We start from the raw sequence: 22,862 nt of genomic DNA, 5'->3' as shown, positions 1-22,862 counted from the left end.
TTGAATTTGTTTTATTTTAACATTGATTTGTATGTGATCAAACAAAGAGGCAATTATCTCATTGACTCAATGATAGTAAGCTATTCAGTTAAAGTTGTGATAAATATCAATTGGAAATTTAATTTCTTAATTAATTAAGTTTTGGTAGTAACCTCTCTTAAATGTGATAAATGCTTACTTGCTGAAAGTCTGGGAGTATTTCTATATTGTTCTTATCCTTTTATATAATTTCAAGCTTTTGTATGTAAACAAACACTAATAAATAATAAAATGCTTTTAGGTAATTTTTAGCTTATTTATTAAAATAACAAAAGAAGTGATTATTTTGCATCCATTTTTTTTTTAAATAAGCATTCAACATTTGATATGAGTATTTTATGAAATAAAGGGGCATATTTGGACTGATTTATAGAAATAAAAAAAGTAAAAAAAACTAAAAATTCTGCCAATACTTCAAAAAATTATCAATTGGAGAAGGTGATACAAACAGAAGTATGCTCTTCACACAAGTTTTGCTCGCCAGAGTGTTGCTTGAATAAAAACAGAAAGAATGAAAAATAAAACACCAGAACTGCTTTCTGATGTTTTATTAGTAAATATATACTGTTTGAAAAAGAAGAATATGTTAAATTTTGTGTAAAACTCATCCATGACTATAACAGCTTGAAGATGAATGTCAGCAAACAACAACAATCATCATTTTATATGAAAATACTAAAGCCATTGATGTGGTTGTCTATAAACATCCAGGCACACCACCAAAAGAGGATCAACAAATTGTTAAATGGATGTACAGAACACTTGGACAAGCACTCTGCCAAACAGATACAATACTAGCTTTATTTTGCAATTCAGGAGATAAGAAGTATCTTGCCGATGTGAATGCTGCTTTCCATAAGCCTGTGACCCTCTGCTGCTTCAGATAATGGTAGAGACTTATAGATCACAGGCTTCACTTTGCCGGCAGCTATTGCTGGCCAGACATGCTTCTCCACCTCCTTCACGATTTCCGCCTTGTTTTCGGGGCTTCTACTCCGCAGCCCAGCAGCTGCACAAAAAGAACTGGATTTGAGACTAAACTGAAGATTAAGAACAAATGAGTGATACACAAATCTCTATGTCAATGCATAGCAACCTATGTTATTGAAACCTCCTCTAAAGGATATCCCCAAATTTACATGATATGGTTTGTGAACCATCACCATCTCAACAGCTTGCAATACTATGCTCAGTGTGTTTTCATAGAAGTGAAATGGAGCAGCGAAAAACATGCATTAAATTCCAAATGCTCAATGGTGTATGCTCAAATGCTCAATGGTGCATGCTGCATGCAGCATGGATCTTGATGTATATGATTCTAGCTAGTTTCTTCCCTTCTTTCCAATTTCATTAACACAATAAAACTTAAACAAACAATGCAGAATATATGACGCTGCGACTTCAATTTCCCAGAAATCATTGGGGTTTCAAATTTTCAATCATGGGGCAAATGAACTTGAATCACATGCGCATATAAACAATCAAGAATGGCCTCTTTGTTCAGAAACCCAACATACTTAACTATTTAAGTTAGATTACACAAGACCAAGTAGGACAACAAGTTGGATGGTATCTTCTTCAACCCCAACACCAAAAGAGAGAAAGTCTATTACCTTGCACTGTAAGACGCTTTATAAGCAGAGGTGCAAGGTTAACATTTGTTACTGCACCTCCTAGGAAACCAATGAGGAAAAGCCTTCCACCAATGTTTAAGCTGTCAAGATTTCTTTGTAAGTAAGGGCCACCAACATTGTCTAATATAACATCAACACCTGCATCGAAACACCAAAACTTATATTATGCCAAACAGAAGCAAGTTGAGATGATAGCATCATCAGTGTAGACCCACCTTTCCCTCCTGTTTCTTCCTTTATTCGGGCAACAAAATCTTCAGTCTTATAATTGATACATACATCAGCACCAAGATTCTTGCAGGCAGCAAGTTTCTCTTCATTTCCTGATATTTGGATTTGTTTAGAACATATTAAGGTTGAATTTATCAATATCTGCTACAGATTTGAAGACAATAAATAACATTTACTCCCAGAACCTCTGACCTGCAGTAACAAATACCCTCACTCCAAGGTGCTTTGCAATCTGGATAGCAAACGTACCAATTCCACTTGATCCCCCATGAATCTGACAACAAATTATGGCTCAGTATAGGAATTCAGTCAATAACTTATCAACATCCTTATCCAAATAAATTTAACCTCAATGAGGGGATATTGGATAAGCATATTTACCAGGCAAGTCATTTTTCTAGTGGTCAACATGGCTCTCCTTATTCTCTAAATAAGGCAATCTTTTAGTTTTGCAAGAAACAAGATGACTGTGGCAATCTTTTAGTTTTACAAGAAACAAGATGACTGTAAAGACAGGAGCTTGTAGGCAACCAATAACATTTACGACAACCACAACCAAAAACACCAATACCAATACCATTTGCTATAAAGCATTCCCTTTACTTTTCTTGAAATTGGTTCTCTAAGATTTTTTTTAAAGCATTAATACTGTGTAAGCCAACATTTATAACAAAACTAATCTTCCAAATCAAAGCTTTCATCATTAACATGTCAACTGAATCTCAATTCCAAAATTCGTGTTGTTTCATTCCACATATAAGAAACACAACCCTGATGTTACAATTACACTGCCACCTACTCCCTTAATTAAGCAGCATAGCTTGCTTGACAACGAATATGGAGTTAGGATCTCTCCTTCAAACAACACTGAGAAAACCTCGCAAAACTTGTACTCTCCTTCATATACGAGCAATGGGATTGAAAGGATTTAATAAGAAAGTACAAACACAAATAAGCATTTTGATTAAAAGAATTCTAAAACAACAACGCACATCCAATCATGCGATTCTAGTAAAGTTTCAGCATTTTCCAACCATCACAAAATGGAGAACCATATAAAAGGAAAAGACTACGAATCAACACCACAACAGCTCACTGAATTCACTAATAAATCAACAATAAGAAATGATTACAAAAGACACCGATACTAACCCTTAAGCATGTATCAAAGAATTCTCAAAAGTCCAGGAAATAGGTAACATATACCAGAAAAGACTCCCCTGGTGACAAGCGGCTCATCATGAACACCGTCGACCAGACGGTGCACACTACTTCTGGCAAGGTTCCCGGCATCCCTCAAAGAGACGCCTTCAGGCACGGGAAGCACCTGACCTTCAGGGACGGCCACCTTCTCAGCATACCCACCTCCACTAAGAAGAGCACAAACCTAAAAAAACAGCTCCTTTAGAACAAATACACAAGAAACCCTAGTGTGTGTTTCGTCAAGATCGACGTGCCTGATCGCCAGGCTTCCATCGGTGAACTGAAGAGCCGACGGCAAGGATGGTGCCGGAACACTCAAGACCGGGGTATGGGCTGGCGCCCTTGGGAGGAGGGTAGGAGCCCATTCGCTGGCTGACGTCCGCGCGGTTGAGAGCGGTGGCGGCGACCTGGATGAGAACCTCGTCGTCTCTGATGGAGGGATCCTCGACGTCCTGAAGCTGGAGGACCTCCGGCCCGCCGGGGCTCGTTATCACGATCGCCTTCATCGCCGATGAAACGCTGATATCTCTCGCGCGCTCTCACACTGTGACTGTGCGTTGAAAATGGGGGTTAAAAGGCCCTTTTTTTATTACTTTTAAATTCAAATTATATAATATATATATATATATACATATTCATCTAGATGAAATCAACGTTTTTGCAATATTGTTACTTGAGTAAAAACAAAAAGAAAGAAAAATAAAACAACAAAACTGTTTTTCTGATGTTTAATTAGTAAAAAATATATACTGTATGAAAAGAAGAATGTCTTAAAAATTTGTGTAAAACTCATCCATGACTATAACAGCTTGAAGATGAATGTGAGCAAACAACAACAATCATCATTTTATAGGAAAATACTCAAGGCATTGATCTGGTTGTCTATAAACATCCAGGCACACCACCAAATGAGGATCATCAAATTGTTAAATGGATATACACTATACACAACACTCGCACAAGCACTCTGCCAAACAGATACAGTACTAGCTTTGTTTTGCAAATCAGGGGATAAGAATTATCTTGCCAATGTGAATGCTGCTTTCCATAAGCCTGTGACCCTCTGCTGCTTCAGATAATGGTAGAGACTTATAGATCACAGGCTTCACTTTGCTGGCAGCTATTGCTGGCCAGACATGCTTCTCCACCTCCTTCACTATTTCCACCTTGTTTTCGGGGCTCCTACTCCGCAACCCAGCAGCTGCACAAAAAGAACTGGATTTGAGACTAAACTGAAGATTAAGAACAAATGAGTGATACACAAATCTCTATGTCAATGTATAACAACCAATGTTATTGAAACGTCCTCTAAAGGCTATCCCCAAATTTACAGGATGTGGTTTGTGAATCATCACCATCTCAGCAGTTTACAATACTATGCTCAGTGTCCATCTTTTCATAGAAGTGAAATGGAGCAGCAAAAAACATGCATTAAATTCCAAATGCTCAATGGTGTATGCTGTATGTAACTCCATGTATATGATCCTAGCAAGTTTCTTCCCTTCTTTCCAATTTCATTAACACAATAACACTTAAACAAACAATGCAGAATATATGACGCTAAGACTTCAATTTCCCAGAAATCATTGTGGTTTCAAACTTTCAATCATGGGGCAAATGAACATGAATCACAAGCGCCAATAAAAAATCAAGAATGGCCACCTTGTTCAGAAACCCAACTTACTTAACTATTTAAGTTAGATTACACCACAAGATCAAAACTGTAAGTAGGACAACAAGTTGGATGGTATTTTCTTCAACCCCAACACCAAAAGAGAGAAAATCTATTACCTTGCACTGTAAGACGCTTTATTAGCAGAGGTGCAAGGTTAACTTCTGTCACTGCACCTCCTAGGAAACCAATGAGGAAAAGCCTTCCACCAATGTTTAAGCTTTCAAGATTTCTTTGTAAGTAAGGGCCACCAACATTGTCTAATATAACATCAACACCTGCATCAAAACACCAAATACTTATATTATACCAAACAGAAGCAAGTTGAGATGATAGCATCATTAGCATAGACCCACCTTTCCCTCCTGTTTCTTCCTTTATTCGAGCAACAAAATCTTCAGTCTTATAATTGATGCATACATCAGCACCAAGATTCTTGCAGGCAGCAAGTTTCTCTTCATTTCCTGATATTTGGATTTGTTTAGAACATATTAAGGTTGAATTTATCAATATCTGCTACATATTTGAAGACAATAAATAACATTTACTCCCAGAACCTCTGACCTGCGGTAACAAATACCCTCACTCCAAGGTGCTTTGCAATCTGGATAGCAAATGTACCAATTCCACTTGATCCTCCATGAATCTGACAACAAATTCTGGCTCAGTATAGGAATTCAGTCAAGAACTTATCAACATCCTTATCCAAATAAATTTAACCTCAATGAGGGAATAAGCATACTGACGAGGCAAGTCATTTTTCTTGTTGTCAACATGGCTCTCCTTATTCTCTAATTACAAAAATCGTCTAGTTTTACAAGAAACAAGATGACCATAAAGACAGGAGCTTGTAGGCTACCAATACCATTTGCAACAACCACAACCGAAAATACCAGTACCAACACCACTTGCAATTAAGCATTCCCTTTACTGTTCTTGAAATTGGTTCTATAAGATTTTTTTAAAGCATTAATACTGTGTAAGCCAACATTTATAACAAAACTCATCTTCCAAATTAAAGCTTCCATCATTAACATGTCAACTAAATCTACATTACAAAATTCATGTTGTTTCGTCCCACAAATAAGAAACACAACCCTGATGTTACAATTACACTGCCACCTACTCCCTTGATTAAGCAGCATGGCTTGCTTAACCATAAAAATGGAATTAGGGTCTCTCCTTCAAACAACACTTGAGGAAACCTCGCAAAACTTGTACTCTCCTTCATATACGAGCAATGGGATTAAAAGGATTTAATAGGAAAGTACAAACGCGATTAAGTATTTTGATTAAAAGAATTCTAAAACACCAATGCACATCCAATCATGCAATTCTAGTAAAGTTTCAGCATTTCCCAACCATTACAAAATCGAAAACCATATAAAAGGAAAAGATGACGAATCAACACCACAACAGCACATTGAATTCACTATAAAAGATCAACAATAAAAAATTATTACAAAAGACACCAATTCTAACCCCTAAGCATGCATCAAAGGATTCTCAAAAGTCCAGGAAATAGGTAACATATACCAGAAAAGACTCCCCTGGTGACAAGTGGCTCATCATGAACACCGTCGACCAGACGGTGCACACTACTTCTGGCAAGGCCCCGGCATCCCTCAAAGAGACGCCTTCAGGCACGGGTAGCACCTGACCTACCGGGACGGCCACCTTCTCAGCATACCCACCTCCACTAAGAAGAGCGCAAACCTACAACCAAACCAAAAACAAAAAAAAAACAAAAAAACAAAAAAAAAAAAAAAAACAAAAAACAGAAAACCAGCTCCTTCAGAACAAATTCACAAAAGAAACCCTAGTCGAGATCGGCGTGCCTGATCGCCAGGTTTCCATCGGTGGACGGACGAGCCGACGGCAAGGATGGTGCCGGAACACTCAAGACCGAGGTATGGGCTGGCGCCCTTGGGAGGAGAGTAGGAGCCCATTCGCTGGCTGAGGTCTGCGCCGTTGAGAGCAGTGGCGGCGACCTGGATGAGAACCTCGTCGTCTTTGATGGAGGGATCCTCGACGTCCTGGAGCTGGAGGACCTCCGGCCCGCCGGGGCTCGTTATCACGATCGCCTTCATCGCCGATGAAACACTGATCTGTCTCGCGCCCTCTCACACTGTGCGTGGGAAATGGGGATTAGAAGGCTTTTTTTAATTACTTTTAATTTCAAATTATATAATATATATATATATATATATTCATCTGGATGAAATCAACATTTTTGCAATATTGTATTTAAAAAAAAAAGGTGAGCAAACCAACTTCGATTAGAAAAACTGCAAATATTGATAAAAAGCTCAAAACCATGACAAGAAAGTGTTACGGTTCACTCTGCGGTGTTTGGGGCTTGAATGCTTGATATTGCAATTTTTTTAAACAAAATATGCCGCTTTGTTGGCTATTTTTATTTTTTTTATGTTTATTTGTTTACTTCAATGATCTTAAAAGACAAGAAAAAAAGGGGTTAACATGTCTCGGAACAGCACATCAGAAGAAACAGATTCAGACATTGTTCTTGAAGATTTTGCATAAAACATTAATACATATAAATAGCGAAAATAAAATATTATGTATTTCACGCCGTGAAGACTAAGCACGAGAATGCTGTTTCTCTGAAACAATAAACAAGATGGAAGATATAAAAGACCTGCAAGAAATCTCTTTAACCATTCAAACATAAATATCTGAACTCCATCCGAAAAAATATAACTCTGCTAAGTCTCACATCCAATTACTGAAGAAGTTCAAGTTACATGTGGATAGCTAGCTCAAATAGAACCTTAGGATTGACAATCCATGACTTAGGGAAACTAAAGGGTTTTTCTTGATAGCAACACCAAAAATGAGAAATTCTGGGATGACAGCACATTAGTATTTATCCGAGGAAGTTCATGATCACCAAATGAAGCACAAGATTGCAAAGAACAAAATCCGCAAATGCCTGCTCCGGTGGTAAATCCTGCAATGATCATTATTTAACTGAGACAACAAAATCATAGGCCCAAAAGGTTATAGTTACTAAAGATAACCTTGAATTCCTTGTTGTCTTTGTTGACTTGAATCCGAAGACAAACTGCATATAATTAAGTTTAATAATCCAATCAATTATTTTGAAGTAGAATGACCTTCACAAGGAATTAAAATGGAGTTGGGCATCAGCTCCTACCTGCAAGAACAGCAGTTCCTACACAAGAAAGCACACCCGACAGGAATGAATTGAAAGGAAATGATCCAACAATACCCATGTAAACCACCTGTTACATCGTGATAGACATAAAATTATATCACATTATCAACTGATGATGGTTAAATCAAACAAGAAGAACAAGATCAATGACATAGCGAAACTTAAACAAATCTGGGCTTCACCAGCAAACTTCTCTGTCGTGAGAATTTTAGAACCGCACATGTTACTAGACCTAACATCTGGCTAGCTTGCTGAGTAATCAAATATGATTTTGATCTAGAAGCATAATGTCACCAAATGTTATATATTAACCACAAGAAATTGCAGTAAAGAATGCATAGAATTACATAAAACACCTACATAACTACTCGAAAGACAGTACACATGCACAGATCTGTTACATAAATAGCCTTTTATAGAGAATGGGTAGTTAGAAAGCAAAAGATTTGCGACAAGATTCACAGAACAAAAGAGTCTCAAAAACAACAGTAATGCAATGAACATATTTTAGTTAAATAGGATGTCATGAGATGGTTACATCAAGGTTGAAGTCCTGATGGAGCTTTCACTTGACATGCAATCCAACTAAGTCAAACTCATCTGAAAGCGATGGTAGCATTGATCACTGTACAACCATCCTCTACAGAGTCACCCACACAACATTCTATCCCATGGCCAAATAAAAAGAAAAAAAACAAATTCTGTCTACATAACAAATATATAAGCAGAAAAGACAAACAAAGCCAAGGACAAAAATAGACAGCTTCTTCCCTTAATCAAGATTCAAGACCATTTCAGTGTTTGTACACAAAATTTATAGCTATCACCTACATATAGCTATTCGCAACATCAATTGTGCCTAACTTGACTAAAACTCCAAACATCCAAAATAACATTGTTTGCACATGCTGACATAGCACAAAAATGCTTATCAATGGGCCAGAGCATGAGCTAGTAGAACTATCTTAGGCCAATAACCAAACAGTGAAGAAATTGATGCAATATCATAACTTTATCCCCAACAATAGATTTCAGGGAGAAACATCATTTGGAATGCACCTAACATTGCAAAGGTTTCAGGAGTGATCAACACACAAGATACTACACCAATCAAATGCACATGAAGTGAAATACATATTGGTGTATACATCTGATGGTTTGTTTCAATAGTCAAACAGAGAGAGGGAAGCAAAGCATAAGCTTCATAATCTCAGCAAAAATAAAATAAACTTTAAAACAAACTTAAATAAGTTGACCATGTAAAAGAACAAAGCATTTGCTTTTACCTGAATTAAGGCGGTGGTCACTGCAAAAACTACATAGAGATCAATAATCTGCAAACTCAATTTAAACAGATAAAAACTATGGTTAAGACGAATCACGCCCAGAAACAAACAGAATCATGGGAACAAAAAAATTAACTTACTTTAAGATTGGTTGGTGTGGAAGCATAAGCAGAACGAAGAGATCGAAAAAGAGCTTGAGCATCATTGGCTGTTGACCTCGCCATTATCAACAGTTCTCTTAGCTACAAAGATAACAAATTTAATGAATATGCCACATTCAAACTGTCCATTCAAATGAATAAGAAGTCCCAAACAAAGAAAACTTCTTTGATTTTCCAGCATTTCCGCCATTTCATCTTCCAAACTCCGAACTGTTCTAACTTAGATTGAAACACATCAAAATAAACATCCAAAACATAATTTTTTTTTTTTAAAAAAAACAAAAACACATCAATTCTATCATATTAAAGCTAGAAAACGAAGAAACGAGTAAAATACACCATTTTGAAAACAGAATTCACGATAACCATTGACAATAATGCATTTAGTGAACGAAGTAGAAAAAAAGTTCTTTTCTGCAAAATTCAAAACATTAGTTATCCAAATCTACAAGAGAAACACTGGAAACTAAGAATCAATACCTAGAATTTCCGATCAGAGAACCAGAAAAATAGAAAATGGAGGAAGATCTAGGGCAAAGAAAGACGCACCTGGGAGATCGAGAGAACAACGAGATCCACGATGTTTTACGGAGTTTCCACTTTCTAGTACGGTGCTGCTAACGGGTCGGATCTAACAGTAAGCCAAACCCGAATCCGATGCTGCTAAAATCTCATTTAACCATATAAATTTTAATTTGTGAATTGAGACTTTAATACAATCATGATTTTTTTTTTTTTCAAGGTCAGCTTCGTGAAAGGAAAGATTTTAAGTAACAAGCATATCTTACTTAAGGGGTGTAAAAACAGGTACAAGAGTTAATCAATAATAATAGTTTAGCGGCCCTATTTACTCTTTTTTTTTTACTTATTAATTTTACTTAATTCATACTGATTAAAAAAATCTATTAAAATTAGTTGATAATCTAAATTTTATAAAAAGAATCTATATACTTTTCAAAACTACCCCTATTTAAAATTCCACTGAGTGAAATATATGATTTTATGCTTAATTGATTGTAATTTATTGAAAATTGTATAAGTGCATTAAATTAAAAGAGTAAATTTGAGAAAAAAAATTATTTAATATTGCACAAAATTTTAAAATGAACAAGTAAAAAAGAACAAACAAAAGCTCCTAAATATGACAAGTAAAAAAGAACGAAAGGAAGATCATATAAAACAAACTAATACCCGAGCAATGAGGACTGCCATGTGAACTCATGATGACATATCATGAAACATGATTACATAATGGTAATTCCCGCACCATGTAAGGGGTACAGCATATGATCTTTCTCAGAGAACCTAATAAAAACAGTGAATAAAAAAGCACTTTACAGTACATGGATATAGTGAACATTGAACAGTGAATATACAATATTTTTATAATGTTAGTTATCGAATGGCAGATTTGAACTCGCGTTCTTTCACTGCCAAGTGTCTTACCACTAAAACATACTAATGTTGGCTTATTTTACTGATCATTTTGATGGTTTTTAATATTTTTATTCAATTAAAATCTAATTTTATCACGCATTTATTAATAAACTTCTTTAGTATTATATATTAAATAATCAGTTTAGTGAAAAATTACTGGTTTTTATTACATAATAAGCACATATAATTAGGTTTATTAAAATATATTAAAAAAGATTTTTCGTAAATAAATTGTTGTTTATAATTAATAATAATATTTATTATTATTATATATACACACATATATTCCTTTTATAAACGGCAAACGCATTCGCGGCAAACATCGCAGAGAACATCCAGCTCGGAGAGCTCTATTGCAGGTGAGTTATCGATGAAAACATAGGTTCAAAATCAGCACTGTTTTTGGAGTTGAATTCAATCTGATCATTAGTGAAATTTGATCTTAAGAGGATAAATGTTGTGATCCAATGCGTTATGATGTTGAAACCCTAGTTCTTGCAGCTGGTTGAGGTTTTTTCCAGTTCATCAACTTATTTGTTTTAACTTTTTTTTTGTTGAAATTATTTTCTTTTTTAATCATTTTTGAGAAAATTAGTGATGATTGAATGGTTTATGCATGTAAATTCTAACATTTTTTGGGTTGGATTTATCACTTGGAACTTGTTTTGAAGGTAGAGGTTGATGAAAGGGGATAGCTTGTTGAAGATCATAAGATATTTTTAAGCATTTCAGTGATGAATCATGTAAATTCTAGGTTTTTTTTGGGAACTTGTTTTAAGGACAGAGATTCATGAAAGGGAATGTCTTATTGAAGATCACAAGGCGTTGGAAAGAATTTCAGTTATGAACTTTATTTATGCATACAAATTGAGCTCTTTTGTGTTAGTCTCCACTGTGAATTTATTCTAAGGGTACAAATTGGTGAAAGGGAATGGCTTGTTGAGTATCATAAGATATTGAAAAGCATGTCGGTGATGAACTCTTTATTTACTGTTGTTTTTGGTGTTTTTTAGGCATGTCTCTGCTGATATTCTTGACTGGAATAGTGTTTATATTTCTCTACGTGCTTCCGGGAACTCATTCTTGGGGTAAGGAAGGACACTACATCACATGCAAAATAGCAGAGGTAAGTGATTCTCACATACCTGCTGCAATGGGAGTGTTAATTTTCATATATCAGGGCATTTCAAGAACAATTGCGATGCATTTTGTAGGGGCTATTGTCTAGAGAAGCTTCCGAAGCTGTGAAATCACTGCTTCCAGAATATGCTAATGGTGATCTGGCTTCTGTTTGCTCTTGGCCAGATGAAGTAAGTCACCGAGCTGGATGGAGGTGGAGTAGTCCTTTGCATTATGTTGACACACCTGACTTTCGATGCAACTATGATTATTGTCGTATGTTTGGTTCATCTTGTGACTATTTTCATTTGGTATTCATTTTTTATATGTGGATAGTATTGTCCTCCACAACAAATTGCTTTCTTCAGGTGATTGCCATGACTTTGCCAGAAGCAGAAATAGATGTGTAACTGGAGCAATCTATAACTATTCAGCACAGTTATCAACTTATAAGAATTCTAAGTTTACTGACCAATGTATGAAACCAAAATTCCTCTGTCAAAACCATTTTGAAATTTTAACACTTTCTTTTGTCTGATTATAGTGTATGGTTGTCCTGTGGGTTTTCAGATAATCTCACAGAGGCTCTCTTGTTCCTATCTCATTTTGTGGGAGACATCCATCAGGTCTGTTTTTTAGTTGAACCCCATTTAGCAAGTTTATGACAGAAAAACTGTTCTGATTTAATTCCAGTGTCATAAAATTTTGGTGATTGTGCATAAAATCTGTGAAGTTTAAAGTTTGCAAATCTGCTTATAAAGAGAATTTGAGATAAAATTTTATAAGTGCAGGTTAGGAAGTTTGATTATAGTTCCATTTGTTTTCTTCATTCTTTGCCCTAGCACTCTCCTGAACTATGCTTGGATAATCTGACTTCTTTATGATAGGTTTTACTAGTTTCTATGATCCATTGCCGCACTAATAGTAACTCTTTACGACCCTTTGGTCTATCAACTACAGCTTTGTATAAAGATAAGGCCTTCCATATTGTCAATTAATGCAGTTTGCAAAACCTACTATTTACTATAATGAATAATGATCTCTAGGTTTATATGCCTGAGTGGAAAATATAAATGTAAGCAAATTCACACAAAATTAAAAAAAAAAATATATGGTTTCCCATTCATCCCTTCCCTTAAAACAAGTTTTGTATTTTGCAAAATGAGTTTCAAGGAAGCTAACTGGCATCATGCTTTTGTTTTTGTCTTTCTTCCATATACGATAGCCATTGCATTGTGGTTTCCTTGGAGACGAAGGTGGGAACACAATAATACTTCACTGGTATCGCCGCAAGAGCAATTTACACCATGTAAGTTACAAAAAGAATTTTGCATCTTAAGTTCATGCTGCATTTGCGGAAAAACAAAACCTGAGAAATGTAAGTATTTTAGGTATCAAGGAAACTTGGCCATTAGAAGCGAATAAAATGTTACATTTTGTGTATGTGTGTGTGTGTGTGTGTGTGTGTGTTTCCTGCTCTGGATATGGTTCAAGCATTATAGATGTCAGCAGCTGTACATGAATAATCTTCATGTTAGACTGCTCAGTAACCCAAAAATCAAATACTCATTCAATCTCAGTCGTCCACTTGTTTTCTGATTGCTTCTGTGTACCAAGTTTCAATCCACAAGGTATTGTGGGCAGCTGCAATGCTGCTGAAAATGCAAACTGGTGTGTGTCCCTCAACATTTAGACACTTATCAAATCCATACAAAATTACGAACAGATCTTGTTCCTCTGCTTGGGCAGTGGAAATAACATCTGAATACTAATTGATCATCACAATTGTTATGCTCTGATATTATCTCATGAGTGGCTGCTTTGTTGTTTAGGTATGGGATACCTTGATCATAGAGACAGCCCTGAAAAAGTACAACATGGATCTGTCAATGATGATAGAAGACATCCGGACAAGCATACTGGTAGGTTTCTCTTAGTCAGCCGCTGGAGGCGGCCTGAAAAATATTCTGTTAACAGATATGGGTATGCTGAGACTTTAGTGTGTGTGTGTGTGTAGCAATCTTCCCTTCTTACTTAATGCATGTGAGATCATGGCAATATAGAAGTTGCCATTAAAATATAAATTTAATCTGCAAATACTAAAGCTGCAACTAAGCTAGAACAAACAACTTTATTTGTGCTGTTAATATAGCTTGCAGAACTTAAGTATTTACTAAAATGTTATGTTTTTGGCATTGATCAAAGGATTGAAAGACAAATTTTATTTGTATGATGTTGCTCTTCTATTTGGCAATTCCTCATCTCTCTCCAAATTTTCATTTGTTTTTGAGCAGGAAGACTGGCCCAGTGATGTGCCAGCATGGGAAAGTTGTGGAGTAAATCAGACTGTGTGCCCAAACTGGTAGGTCAAGTAACCAACAAGATAAACTTTCCATGGATTTGACTGGTTTTTTAATCAGGCTCTCTGCTGAAATTGATATATTTAATTTCAGTGTTTGTAAATGTACATTGCTCTGCACATCATGAAACTTAACGGTAATGGTATCAGTGGCATTACATACTGATATGCAATGAACTTATGAGTGATAAATGGTTTACTAACCAGGTATGCTGCAGAGAGCATCAGCGTAGCATGCAAATTTGTATACAAGAATGCCTCACCGGGAAGCACTCTTGGAGGTAATCTCACTCTTCTCTTTGTTCTGGTTCAAAGCGAAAAGATAAGCATTCCCATTTGTATAAATTTATGAGATGTAATAAATCACATATCATCTTTTCTATAACTAAATTGGTGCAAGTGTGAGATATATGTAGCTAAATTAGACCTGGGGACAACATGTTATTAATCCAAATCATCTTTTGGTGTACTACTCTTCATTGTGTATTCATACATCGATCACCGATTGTCCATGATACAGATGATTACTTCTTCACTCGCATGCCTCACGTACGGAAAAGGCTGGCCCAAGGTGGTGTCCGTCTTGCCGCCACCCTAAATCGCATTTTCCTCGGCGGGTACTCTCTCCTCTACCACCTAACTGATGACATATTTCCAGAGTGCAGTTCAAACACCATTTGTGATAGAGAAAACCAAAGTGCATGTTAAGCAGCAAAGCTAATCAGGAGCTATATAGCTCCTCGTTATTCAAACATCACAGTAGACTTGTTTTATACCTCTTGTTGGTGTAATTACTATTAGAGTAACTAATAGATTTAGATCGGTTAATTTAAAAAATATAAATTTAAATATATAGGCATGTGTTTTTCATTCAGTTAGCCTAAGATTTTAGATTAAATTAGACCCATGTTTAATATGTTAAGCTCTAACAATATTATCAAAGTTTACATTATTTTGTTCATTTTGAATCAAACTTAAAATTATTATGATTGGTTTGTATCTGACTATTTGAACATTGTAAATCGAGTGGAGCTAAAATGCGCGTTTATTGCAGGTAATTTGGGGTTTATATTTTTTTAAGTATTATAACTTTTAAAATTATTTATAAGAATGCTTATTATGTGCATTTTGTCCAGAAATGCACATTCAACATTAAAAATGGTAAACAACTTGCTATATGGAAACACTAAAAAACAATTTACTTTTTTCGGTGCTATATATTACACTAAAACCATACAACGGAAACGGGCAATTGTTTTCAATGTTATAAACATTCAAAACATGGTTTTTCACGTTAGACCAATAATAATTTATCATTTTTAATTTTATATGGTGATAATTTACTAGGTCCTTTTTTAGTATATTTTTTCAACATAGGGCTCATGATAGGGCAAAAAAAAAAAGATCATTTGTGTATAATCTTATATAATTTTGAATGTTTTTAATCGTGTCCTGAATCTGTAAACAATTTATTGTATCACATTAAAAATGATAAATTGTTAATATTGCAATATTGAACCCCATGTTTTAGATGTTAAGATAATGATTAACTGTAGGTATCATAAATCATTGAAAAAACAAGCTTTAATTATCAGATTGGTCCTCTATTATAGTGAAAGTGTCTTTTTCAATCCCTTTAATATTTTGTCTTTAGGAGGTTCCTCTATTATTCATTTTGGGTAAAATCAGTCTCTCACACTGACACCCATTCTATTTTCCATCTTCCCATCTAATGTGGCATGAAATATAATTAGAATATTAATAAATTATTGTAAAAAATTTTATTAAAAACCCATTAGTCAACTAACAACTTAATTACATTATCGGGCTCGGATCTTAAATAACTAAGGATCCGAACCCGAAAACTAAACCATTCTCCATCTCCTCTAATCCCTTCTCCCCCTCTCCACTCCATGATGATAACAAGGTCAAACAACACTGCAACCATTCTTCATCTCCTCTAATTCTCTCCCCCTCTCCCCCGTATCCAACGTCTCCCGACGAAGAATTCTTACAACAAAAAATGAACGAGGTCGTTCTCAATGCAACCATCACCACGTCAGATATTACAGTTTTTTGTGAAAAAGTTTTGAAGAATAATTGTGGTGGATGTTATCAAGATGTCTAAAATTAAACACCGAAATTTTGGGATGTATACTATGGTTAAATTATAGTTTTGTGGTGAATTACAGTTTTGAATACTAATTGTTGCCTTTGTATATTGAGCAGATATTACAGTTTTTTGAGAAAGAGTTTTGAAAAATAATTGTGGTGGATGTTGCCAGGATGTCTAAAATTATACACCGAAATTTCGGGATGTATGCTATGGTAAAATTATAGCACTGAATTGGATAATCCTGGAGGAATTTCAGGGAAAGGCTAAGGAAAAAGGAAGAGGAGAGAAGAAAGGAAGAAGACGAGAGAGATAGAAGGAGAAAAAAAATATATTTACGGCCAAAGATGCCTTTCTCCATTCGTCATTCATTTGTTTATATGGAATTGATGGTTCCGGTGGGGGTGTGATGTGTTAAGTTCACTCAAAAACTCACTCAAGGATTAAACACTCACACACAATCAAAGCAAGATAAAGGAGACAAGCAAATTGGTAACCCAGTTCGCCACAACCTTGCCTATATCTGGGGGGCCAGGCCCGGAGAAACAATCCACTGAAATAGGTATAAGAACAAGGAGTACAACACTCACTCACTCTCTCAATACAAAGAATATCCTCTCAAGATTGCCCGACGGTCACACACTCAACTCTCACCCGAAGAGTCTCTCACTTGTTGGCTCCATCCCTAAATTTTTGGAGCGGGATGTCTTATATGAGGCACCGACGCGTCTACAAAGTTACCTCTTTTTAGAATTCTCCGCGACTTCCTAACTTGGACACCTTCCAAAGTTAGATGTTGCAATACCCGATGCAACATGGCCCACCTCATCGAACATGATCGAGTTCTAGCGGATGCACCCGAATCTGCGACCTTCAACCTCCTGGTTCCTTCAGTCCGCCTCGTAGCAGTTGACTAGACCCGAGCTCCTCCTGCTTGCAGCTGCTTCCTTCCTCACATCACTTCAGAAGGTCTTCCTCTCCTGAGGGGCGTGCCCACCAAGGCACACGTGACCATCCTACCGAAGATAGCCACCGAAGATCTCCCGATCTTCTTTTCCAAACTTGGCCCAAGTTTGGTCTTCCAAATGATCTTTGTTTGACTCATGGAAATATTGTTACTAAACTTGATCTTGTCTTCATCCAAGTTTAGCCTTCAATATCTTTAAGCATGATCTTTAATCATCCATGCTTGGATCTTCAAATCTCTAATCATATCTTATGCAATCTTCAATCAATCTCCTCATATGACTGGTCTCCATGAATAGTTCCGCCCATAGATAACTCTTGAATCTTCCTTCAATATAGTAATGCTAAATATGGTCTTGATGATCTCCTTGGTATATCTTTACCTTATTTAGTTTGTGTCTTTAAATAGCTTCACACCAAACTAAATCTTTGTGTCTTCAAATAGCTTCAAATAATCTTCATGATCTTGAACACTTGCCAATAATAGAATATTTCTCTCTCTTCAAATAGATCTTTCTAAAAAGGAGCTCTATCAAAGATATGAATTATCATCCCGGATCTTACCAAGGATAGATAATCATATCTAAAATAAAACTTGCCTTTCTAGAAAAGATCCTATAGTCTTGATGCACTTTCCAAAAATAGTTTATCATCACATGATTGTATTGAGAGAAATATCTATTAAATCTAGATCTTAATCAAATCTCCACCTTGATCTCCATTAAATCTCTACCTTGATATTCATGATAACATCCTTTGCCACATCATCATCCTAGTCATCTTTTCCTTTGATGAGTCACCACATGCCACGTCATCATCCTCTTGCCATGACACCACTTGGCTTGTCATATAATGTCAATCCACATCATCAGACTTAATAGGAATCATTACAATACTAACAAACTTTGCCACTTTGGCATTTCAACAAGCACCTGCTATGCCAGGACAGCTAACAATGTAACCACGACCATTCCGAATATTCTACTCCTAATTACATTAATATGTAATCCCAAACAACCATCATTATACTGCATTTCACTATAATATGTAATCCTTAAATTTGACAGGTGGTTTATCTTGACACATGTTCTATTCCTGCCTTCCTTGATGGGTCCTGTGTAACCGGCTCTTGTGAAACAGTAAAATTATAGTTTTATGGTGAATTACAGTTTTGAATAATAGTTGTTACCTTTGTAAAATTATACACCAAAATCAAGTGTTCTATGGTTATTGTTGTTGTTGTTAGGCGCCAAATGTCATGGTGGATGGCAAGAGGACAATGTTGTCGATGGCGATGGTGGCGTTGAGAACGACCTCGTTCACTCCTGGTTGTAAGAATTCTTCGTCCGGAGGTGTTAGATGCGGTGGAGAGTGGGAGAAATGATTAGAGGAGATGGAGAATGGTTGCAGCGTTGTTCAACCTTGTTGTTATCATGGAGTGGAGAGGGGGAGAATGGATTAGAGGAGATGGAGAATGGTTTAGTTTTTAGGTTCGGATCCTTAGTTATTTAAGATCTGAACCTGATAACGTAATTAAGTTGTTAGCTGACTAATGGATTTTTATAGAATTTTTTGCAATATTTTATTAATATTTTAATCACATTCCATGCCACTTCAGATGGGAAGACGGAAAATAGAACGGGTGTCAAGGTGAGGGACTGGTTTTTCTCAAAATGAACAATAGAGGGACCTCTTGAGGACAAAAAAATATTAGAGGGATTAAAATGGTACTTTCACTATAATAGAGGGACCAATATGGTAATTAAACAATAATATATTTATGGGTGAAGTGTAATGCATAACATGGAAAACATTGATTTATTTATCATTTTTAGTCTTACAGTTTATCATTTAAATAAGGTAAACTGTTTGCAGTTTTCTATCAAGTAGTAGCCTGTCTTTTCAGACAAAATGCACCAAATACGCATTCTCATAAATAATTTCAAAAATTATAATATTTTAAAGATAAATCGTCCGTAATTTCGAATAGAGTAATGTTATATAGCACTAGTCATTTACACGAAATGGTCACACTACTCACGTGACCCACTTTCATCTCTCCTACTCAGCACTCTAATACATTGAAGAAAAACATTAGGCATTAATTCCTCTTCCTCTTCTCTACTTCACCACCAATCCTCATCTTCGCACCATCATCGAACCTGTCGCCGGTCACGCGCCCGTCACCCCGATCCTCATCTTCGCACCATCATCGAACCCATCGCCGGTCACCTGCCTGTCACTTGTCGCTCACCGCCTTCATCTTCGTAGCCGATCGTGTTGGATTTGTGTTTTGTTTGGTTTTTGAGGTTTGAAATCTGATTTGTGTGAATGATGTTTAAAATTTGGTTTCTTGAGTTTTTCTTTCTTTCTTCTATTTGCTTGATTTTTTAGTTTGAGTTTGTTCATCAGAAGAACAAAAAGGAAGAAACAAAAAAAAAAAGGAGGCCTTTTAACACACACACACACACACACACACACACACACAAAATGTTTCTTTTTTTTTTTTAATTTGGAATGTTTTAATGCTCACATGAGTTGAATCCCTTCTTTTTGGTAAGATTTCTTTTGATGGCTTCAACTGTGAATTTAAAGCGACCATTGGTTGAGCTCCTGAATGTTTGATTATGTGTTTAATTCTAACTTCTTTTAGTATTTAATGGTTTCTGTTAAAAAAATTTGATTTAATGAAATAGTCTTATTCCCTGTTCCAAATATATTTGATATGCTTCACTATGATTTTCATTTCATTAGAACTTTATTTTTTGTTTTTTAAGCAGACACTTAATTGTAATGTTTTCCCTCAATGATTATAGCCATTGCTGAATTTTGTGTGTGAAAGTTTTGTTTGCACTCACTTGTTCACTTGTATTTATCTATCATTATAGATTCCAACAAGGAAAATATGGAAGATTTAGAAGTTGGTTATTCTGAACTGGCCATGAACGAGACCATGGCTGGATCTTTTGGTGCAAAAATATTGAACAAAGAGAAAGATCAATTAACACACCCAGAGGATTCATTGCCTAAGAAGATTGTGTCAACAGCCGGTATGGTGCTTAATTCTAAAGAAGAAGTTTACAATTTCTATATTAAGTATGCTCGGCATGAACGGTTTGGTATTACAAAAAATCGTACAAGGTTGGGTGATGATGGAAAATTGAAATATTACACACTTGCATGTGTAAAAAGTGAGAAAAGGATATCAACAACAAAAAAATTCTTTCAATATAAGGTTATCCACCAAAACAAATTGTCAAGCCAAGATTAACGTGATTGTTGGCAATGATGGATGCTTTACTATTTCTAGTGCTATTTTGGAGCATAATCATGCATTGAGTCCACATAAATCTCATTTCCAAAAGTGCAATAAAAAATTAGATGCAAAATGTTAAATAAGGCTTGAAGTAAATGATCCAGTAGGCATAACTTTAAGCAAAAATTTTCATTCTTTAGTTGTTGAATGTGGGGGATATGAAAATCTTACATACACCGAGAACGATTGTCAGAACTACATTGTAAAAGCAAGGCAGTTCAAACTAGGAGTTGGGGATGCTGAGGCAATGCAAATTATTTCTTGCGCATGCACCAGAGAAATTCTAATTTTTTTCATCTCATTGATATGGATGAGGGAGGCCGTTTAAGAAACGTTTTTTGGGCAAATGCAAGGTCCAGAGCGGCTTATGAAGCCTTCGGCGATGTTATCTCCTTTGACACAACATACTTAACGAATAAGTATGATATGCCTTTTGCTCCATTTGTTGGTGTAAATCACCACGGGCAAACGATCTTGTTTGGATACGGTTTATTATCAAATAAAGATATTGAAACTTACATATGGTTGTTCAAAACTTGGCTAGAATGCATGTCGGGTAAAGCCCCCAAAGCCATCATTACATATCAATGCATGGCCATCCAAGGAGCTATTAAAGTGGTCTTTCCAAATTCTCATCATTGTCTCTGTCTTTTTAACATTATGAAGAAGGTTCCTGAGAAGCTTGGTGGACTGACTGAATATAAAGAAATAAAGAAAATTTTGAAAAGTATCATTTACGAAGCAGTTGATATTTAAGGATTTGAAGACATTTGGTTGATGATGGTAAAGGACTATAATGTTGAAAAAAATGAATGTATGAATTCTTTGTATAAAATTCGGCATCGATGGGCTCCCCTATATGTGAGAGATATTTTTTGGGTGGGGATGTCCACAACTCAAAGAAGTGAAAGCATTAATGTTTTTTTTTATGGGTGTTGGTCCAACAACATCATTGAAATAATTTGTGGAGCAATATGATAACGTGTTGAAAAGTAAGATTGAAAAGGAAAGGAAGGATGATTTGGGATCTTTTAACTCAACTTTTCTAATGCTAACTGATTGTTATTTTGAGAAGCAACTACAAGAAGCCTATACAAATGAAATCTTTAAGTTGTTTCAAGATGAGTTGTGGGGAATGTTGTATTGTAATCTTACACTTATCAGATTAAATGGGCAAATATGTACATTCTAAGTGACAAACATTTTCAGGGGAAAAGAAGAAATTAAAGTCAGAAGGCAAGTGGTATTCAATATGCATCACAATGAAGCCGAACTTGATATTAAATGCTCATGTAATTTATTTGAGTTTAGAGGAATCTTTGCAGACACATTTGCAAGGTTTTGATTGAGAAGAATGTGAAAAAAAATCCCATACTGATATACCTTACCCCGGTGGAGAATGGATATAAAACGAAGGCATACATGTGTGGTGAATTGCTATGATGCCCCACAAACTAGTGAGGAAAATGTGCGATACAATAAATTATGTTCTCATTTTTCTAAAGCTGTTGAAATTGGGGTCGCCTTTGTGGAGAGATATAATTTTATGATGAAATACGTGGATGAAGCAATAGAAAAGTTGATGGACAATGCATATTATTATGGGAGTCATTCTAATGAAGTTCTACATCCAATGTTTTTAGAAGAAGATAGTGAGCAAAGCCGAAGCACAAGTTCAAGTGTAAAATCTCAAAGTCCTCTAAAAGTACGGAGCAAAGGCCTACCACCATCAAAGAGGAAGAAGTCTAAAATAGAAGAAATGATCATTAGAAATAAGAAAAAGGTAGTTATATTTTATAAAAAAAAAATTAATATCACAATTATTATTTTCCTTAACATTACTATTAATTCTTTTAGAAGGCTCAATCAAAGGAAAAAAACTCAAACTCAACATGACAAACAAGCCGAAATTTATACACAAGAAAGCACGGTTACCACTACATATTTGAAATTTATATTTGGTATTATGTTTTATATATATTTTTTTAAACATATTAGAGTATACTTTTCTCGTTTAGGTAAATTCAAACTCTGTTTCAACTTTCGATAGCTTCATTTCGCTAAATCCGGGACATTCAGTCATTCACACAAGAATCCAATGTCTTCTTTATGGTATTCCAATTATTC

General features: G+C 35.6%; 4 protein-coding genes across 6 annotated transcripts; 1 reads left to right on the top strand and 3 right to left on the bottom strand.

Moving 5' to 3' along the window:
- Nucleotides 1-670: 670 nt before the first annotated feature.
- Nucleotides 671-3,674, bottom strand: LOC120249443 (quinone oxidoreductase PIG3-like). The gene is given in 7 exon segments (XM_039257950.1): nt 671-1,048; nt 1,653-1,811; nt 1,889-1,996; nt 2,097-2,178; nt 3,111-3,191; nt 3,193-3,291; nt 3,362-3,674. Coding segments are annotated over 7 exon segments (978 nt in total). The 5' UTR covers nt 3,614-3,674; the 3' UTR covers nt 671-851.
- A 255-nt stretch (nt 3,675-3,929) lies between these two features.
- Nucleotides 3,930-7,141, bottom strand: LOC120249444 (quinone oxidoreductase PIG3-like). Of its 2 annotated transcripts, XM_039257952.1 has the most exons (7): nt 7,054-7,141; nt 6,618-6,907; nt 6,316-6,495; nt 5,344-5,425; nt 5,136-5,243; nt 4,899-5,057; nt 3,930-4,308 (listed from the first exon to the last, which is right to left on the bottom strand). In XM_039257952.1, exons 2-7 carry the CDS (start codon nt 6,867-6,869, stop codon nt 4,112-4,114), a joined length of 978 nt encoding a protein of 325 aa, XP_039113886.1. In that variant the 5' UTR covers nt 6,870-6,907; nt 7,054-7,141; the 3' UTR covers nt 3,930-4,111. The 2 variants fall into 2 exon arrangements, with proteins under 2 accessions (XP_039113886.1, XP_039113885.1); XM_039257951.1 differs by lacking the exon at nt 7,054-7,141 and having other exon boundaries at nt 6,618-6,947.
- A 287-nt stretch (nt 7,142-7,428) lies between these two features.
- Nucleotides 7,429-10,042, bottom strand: LOC120283456 (dolichyl-diphosphooligosaccharide--protein glycosyltransferase subunit DAD1-like). Of its 2 annotated transcripts, none has more exons than XM_039290153.1 (6): nt 9,975-10,042; nt 9,405-9,506; nt 9,265-9,312; nt 7,958-8,045; nt 7,821-7,864; nt 7,429-7,750 (listed from the first exon to the last, which is right to left on the bottom strand). In XM_039290153.1, exons 2-6 carry the CDS (start codon nt 9,486-9,488, stop codon nt 7,667-7,669), a joined length of 348 nt encoding a protein of 115 aa, XP_039146087.1. In that variant the 5' UTR covers nt 9,489-9,506; nt 9,975-10,042; the 3' UTR covers nt 7,429-7,666. The 2 variants fall into 2 exon arrangements, with proteins under 2 accessions (XP_039146087.1, XP_039146086.1); XM_039290152.1 differs by having other exon boundaries at nt 9,906-9,987.
- A 1,131-nt stretch (nt 10,043-11,173) lies between these two features.
- On the top strand, nt 11,174-15,277 carry LOC120283376 (endonuclease 4-like). The gene is made up of 10 exons (XM_039290045.1): nt 11,174-11,221; nt 11,876-11,988; nt 12,077-12,257; nt 12,350-12,457; nt 12,552-12,607; nt 13,207-13,290; nt 13,814-13,903; nt 14,276-14,343; nt 14,548-14,621; nt 14,861-15,277. Exons 2-10 carry the CDS (start codon nt 11,878-11,880, stop codon nt 15,046-15,048), a joined length of 960 nt encoding a protein of 319 aa, XP_039145979.1. The 5' UTR covers nt 11,174-11,221; nt 11,876-11,877; the 3' UTR covers nt 15,049-15,277.
- The last annotated feature ends 7,585 nt before the right edge of the window (nt 15,278-22,862 follow it).

Source organism: Dioscorea cayenensis, chromosome 19 (genome assembly GCF_009730915.1).
Source record: "Dioscorea cayenensis subsp. rotundata cultivar TDr96_F1 chromosome 19, TDr96_F1_v2_PseudoChromosome.rev07_lg8_w22 25.fasta, whole genome shotgun sequence".
Lineage (NCBI taxonomy): Eukaryota > Viridiplantae > Streptophyta > Magnoliopsida > Dioscoreales > Dioscoreaceae > Dioscorea > Dioscorea cayenensis.
The sequence above is the reverse complement of the archived record's forward strand: the minus strand, read 5'-3'. Positions and strand labels throughout refer to the sequence as shown.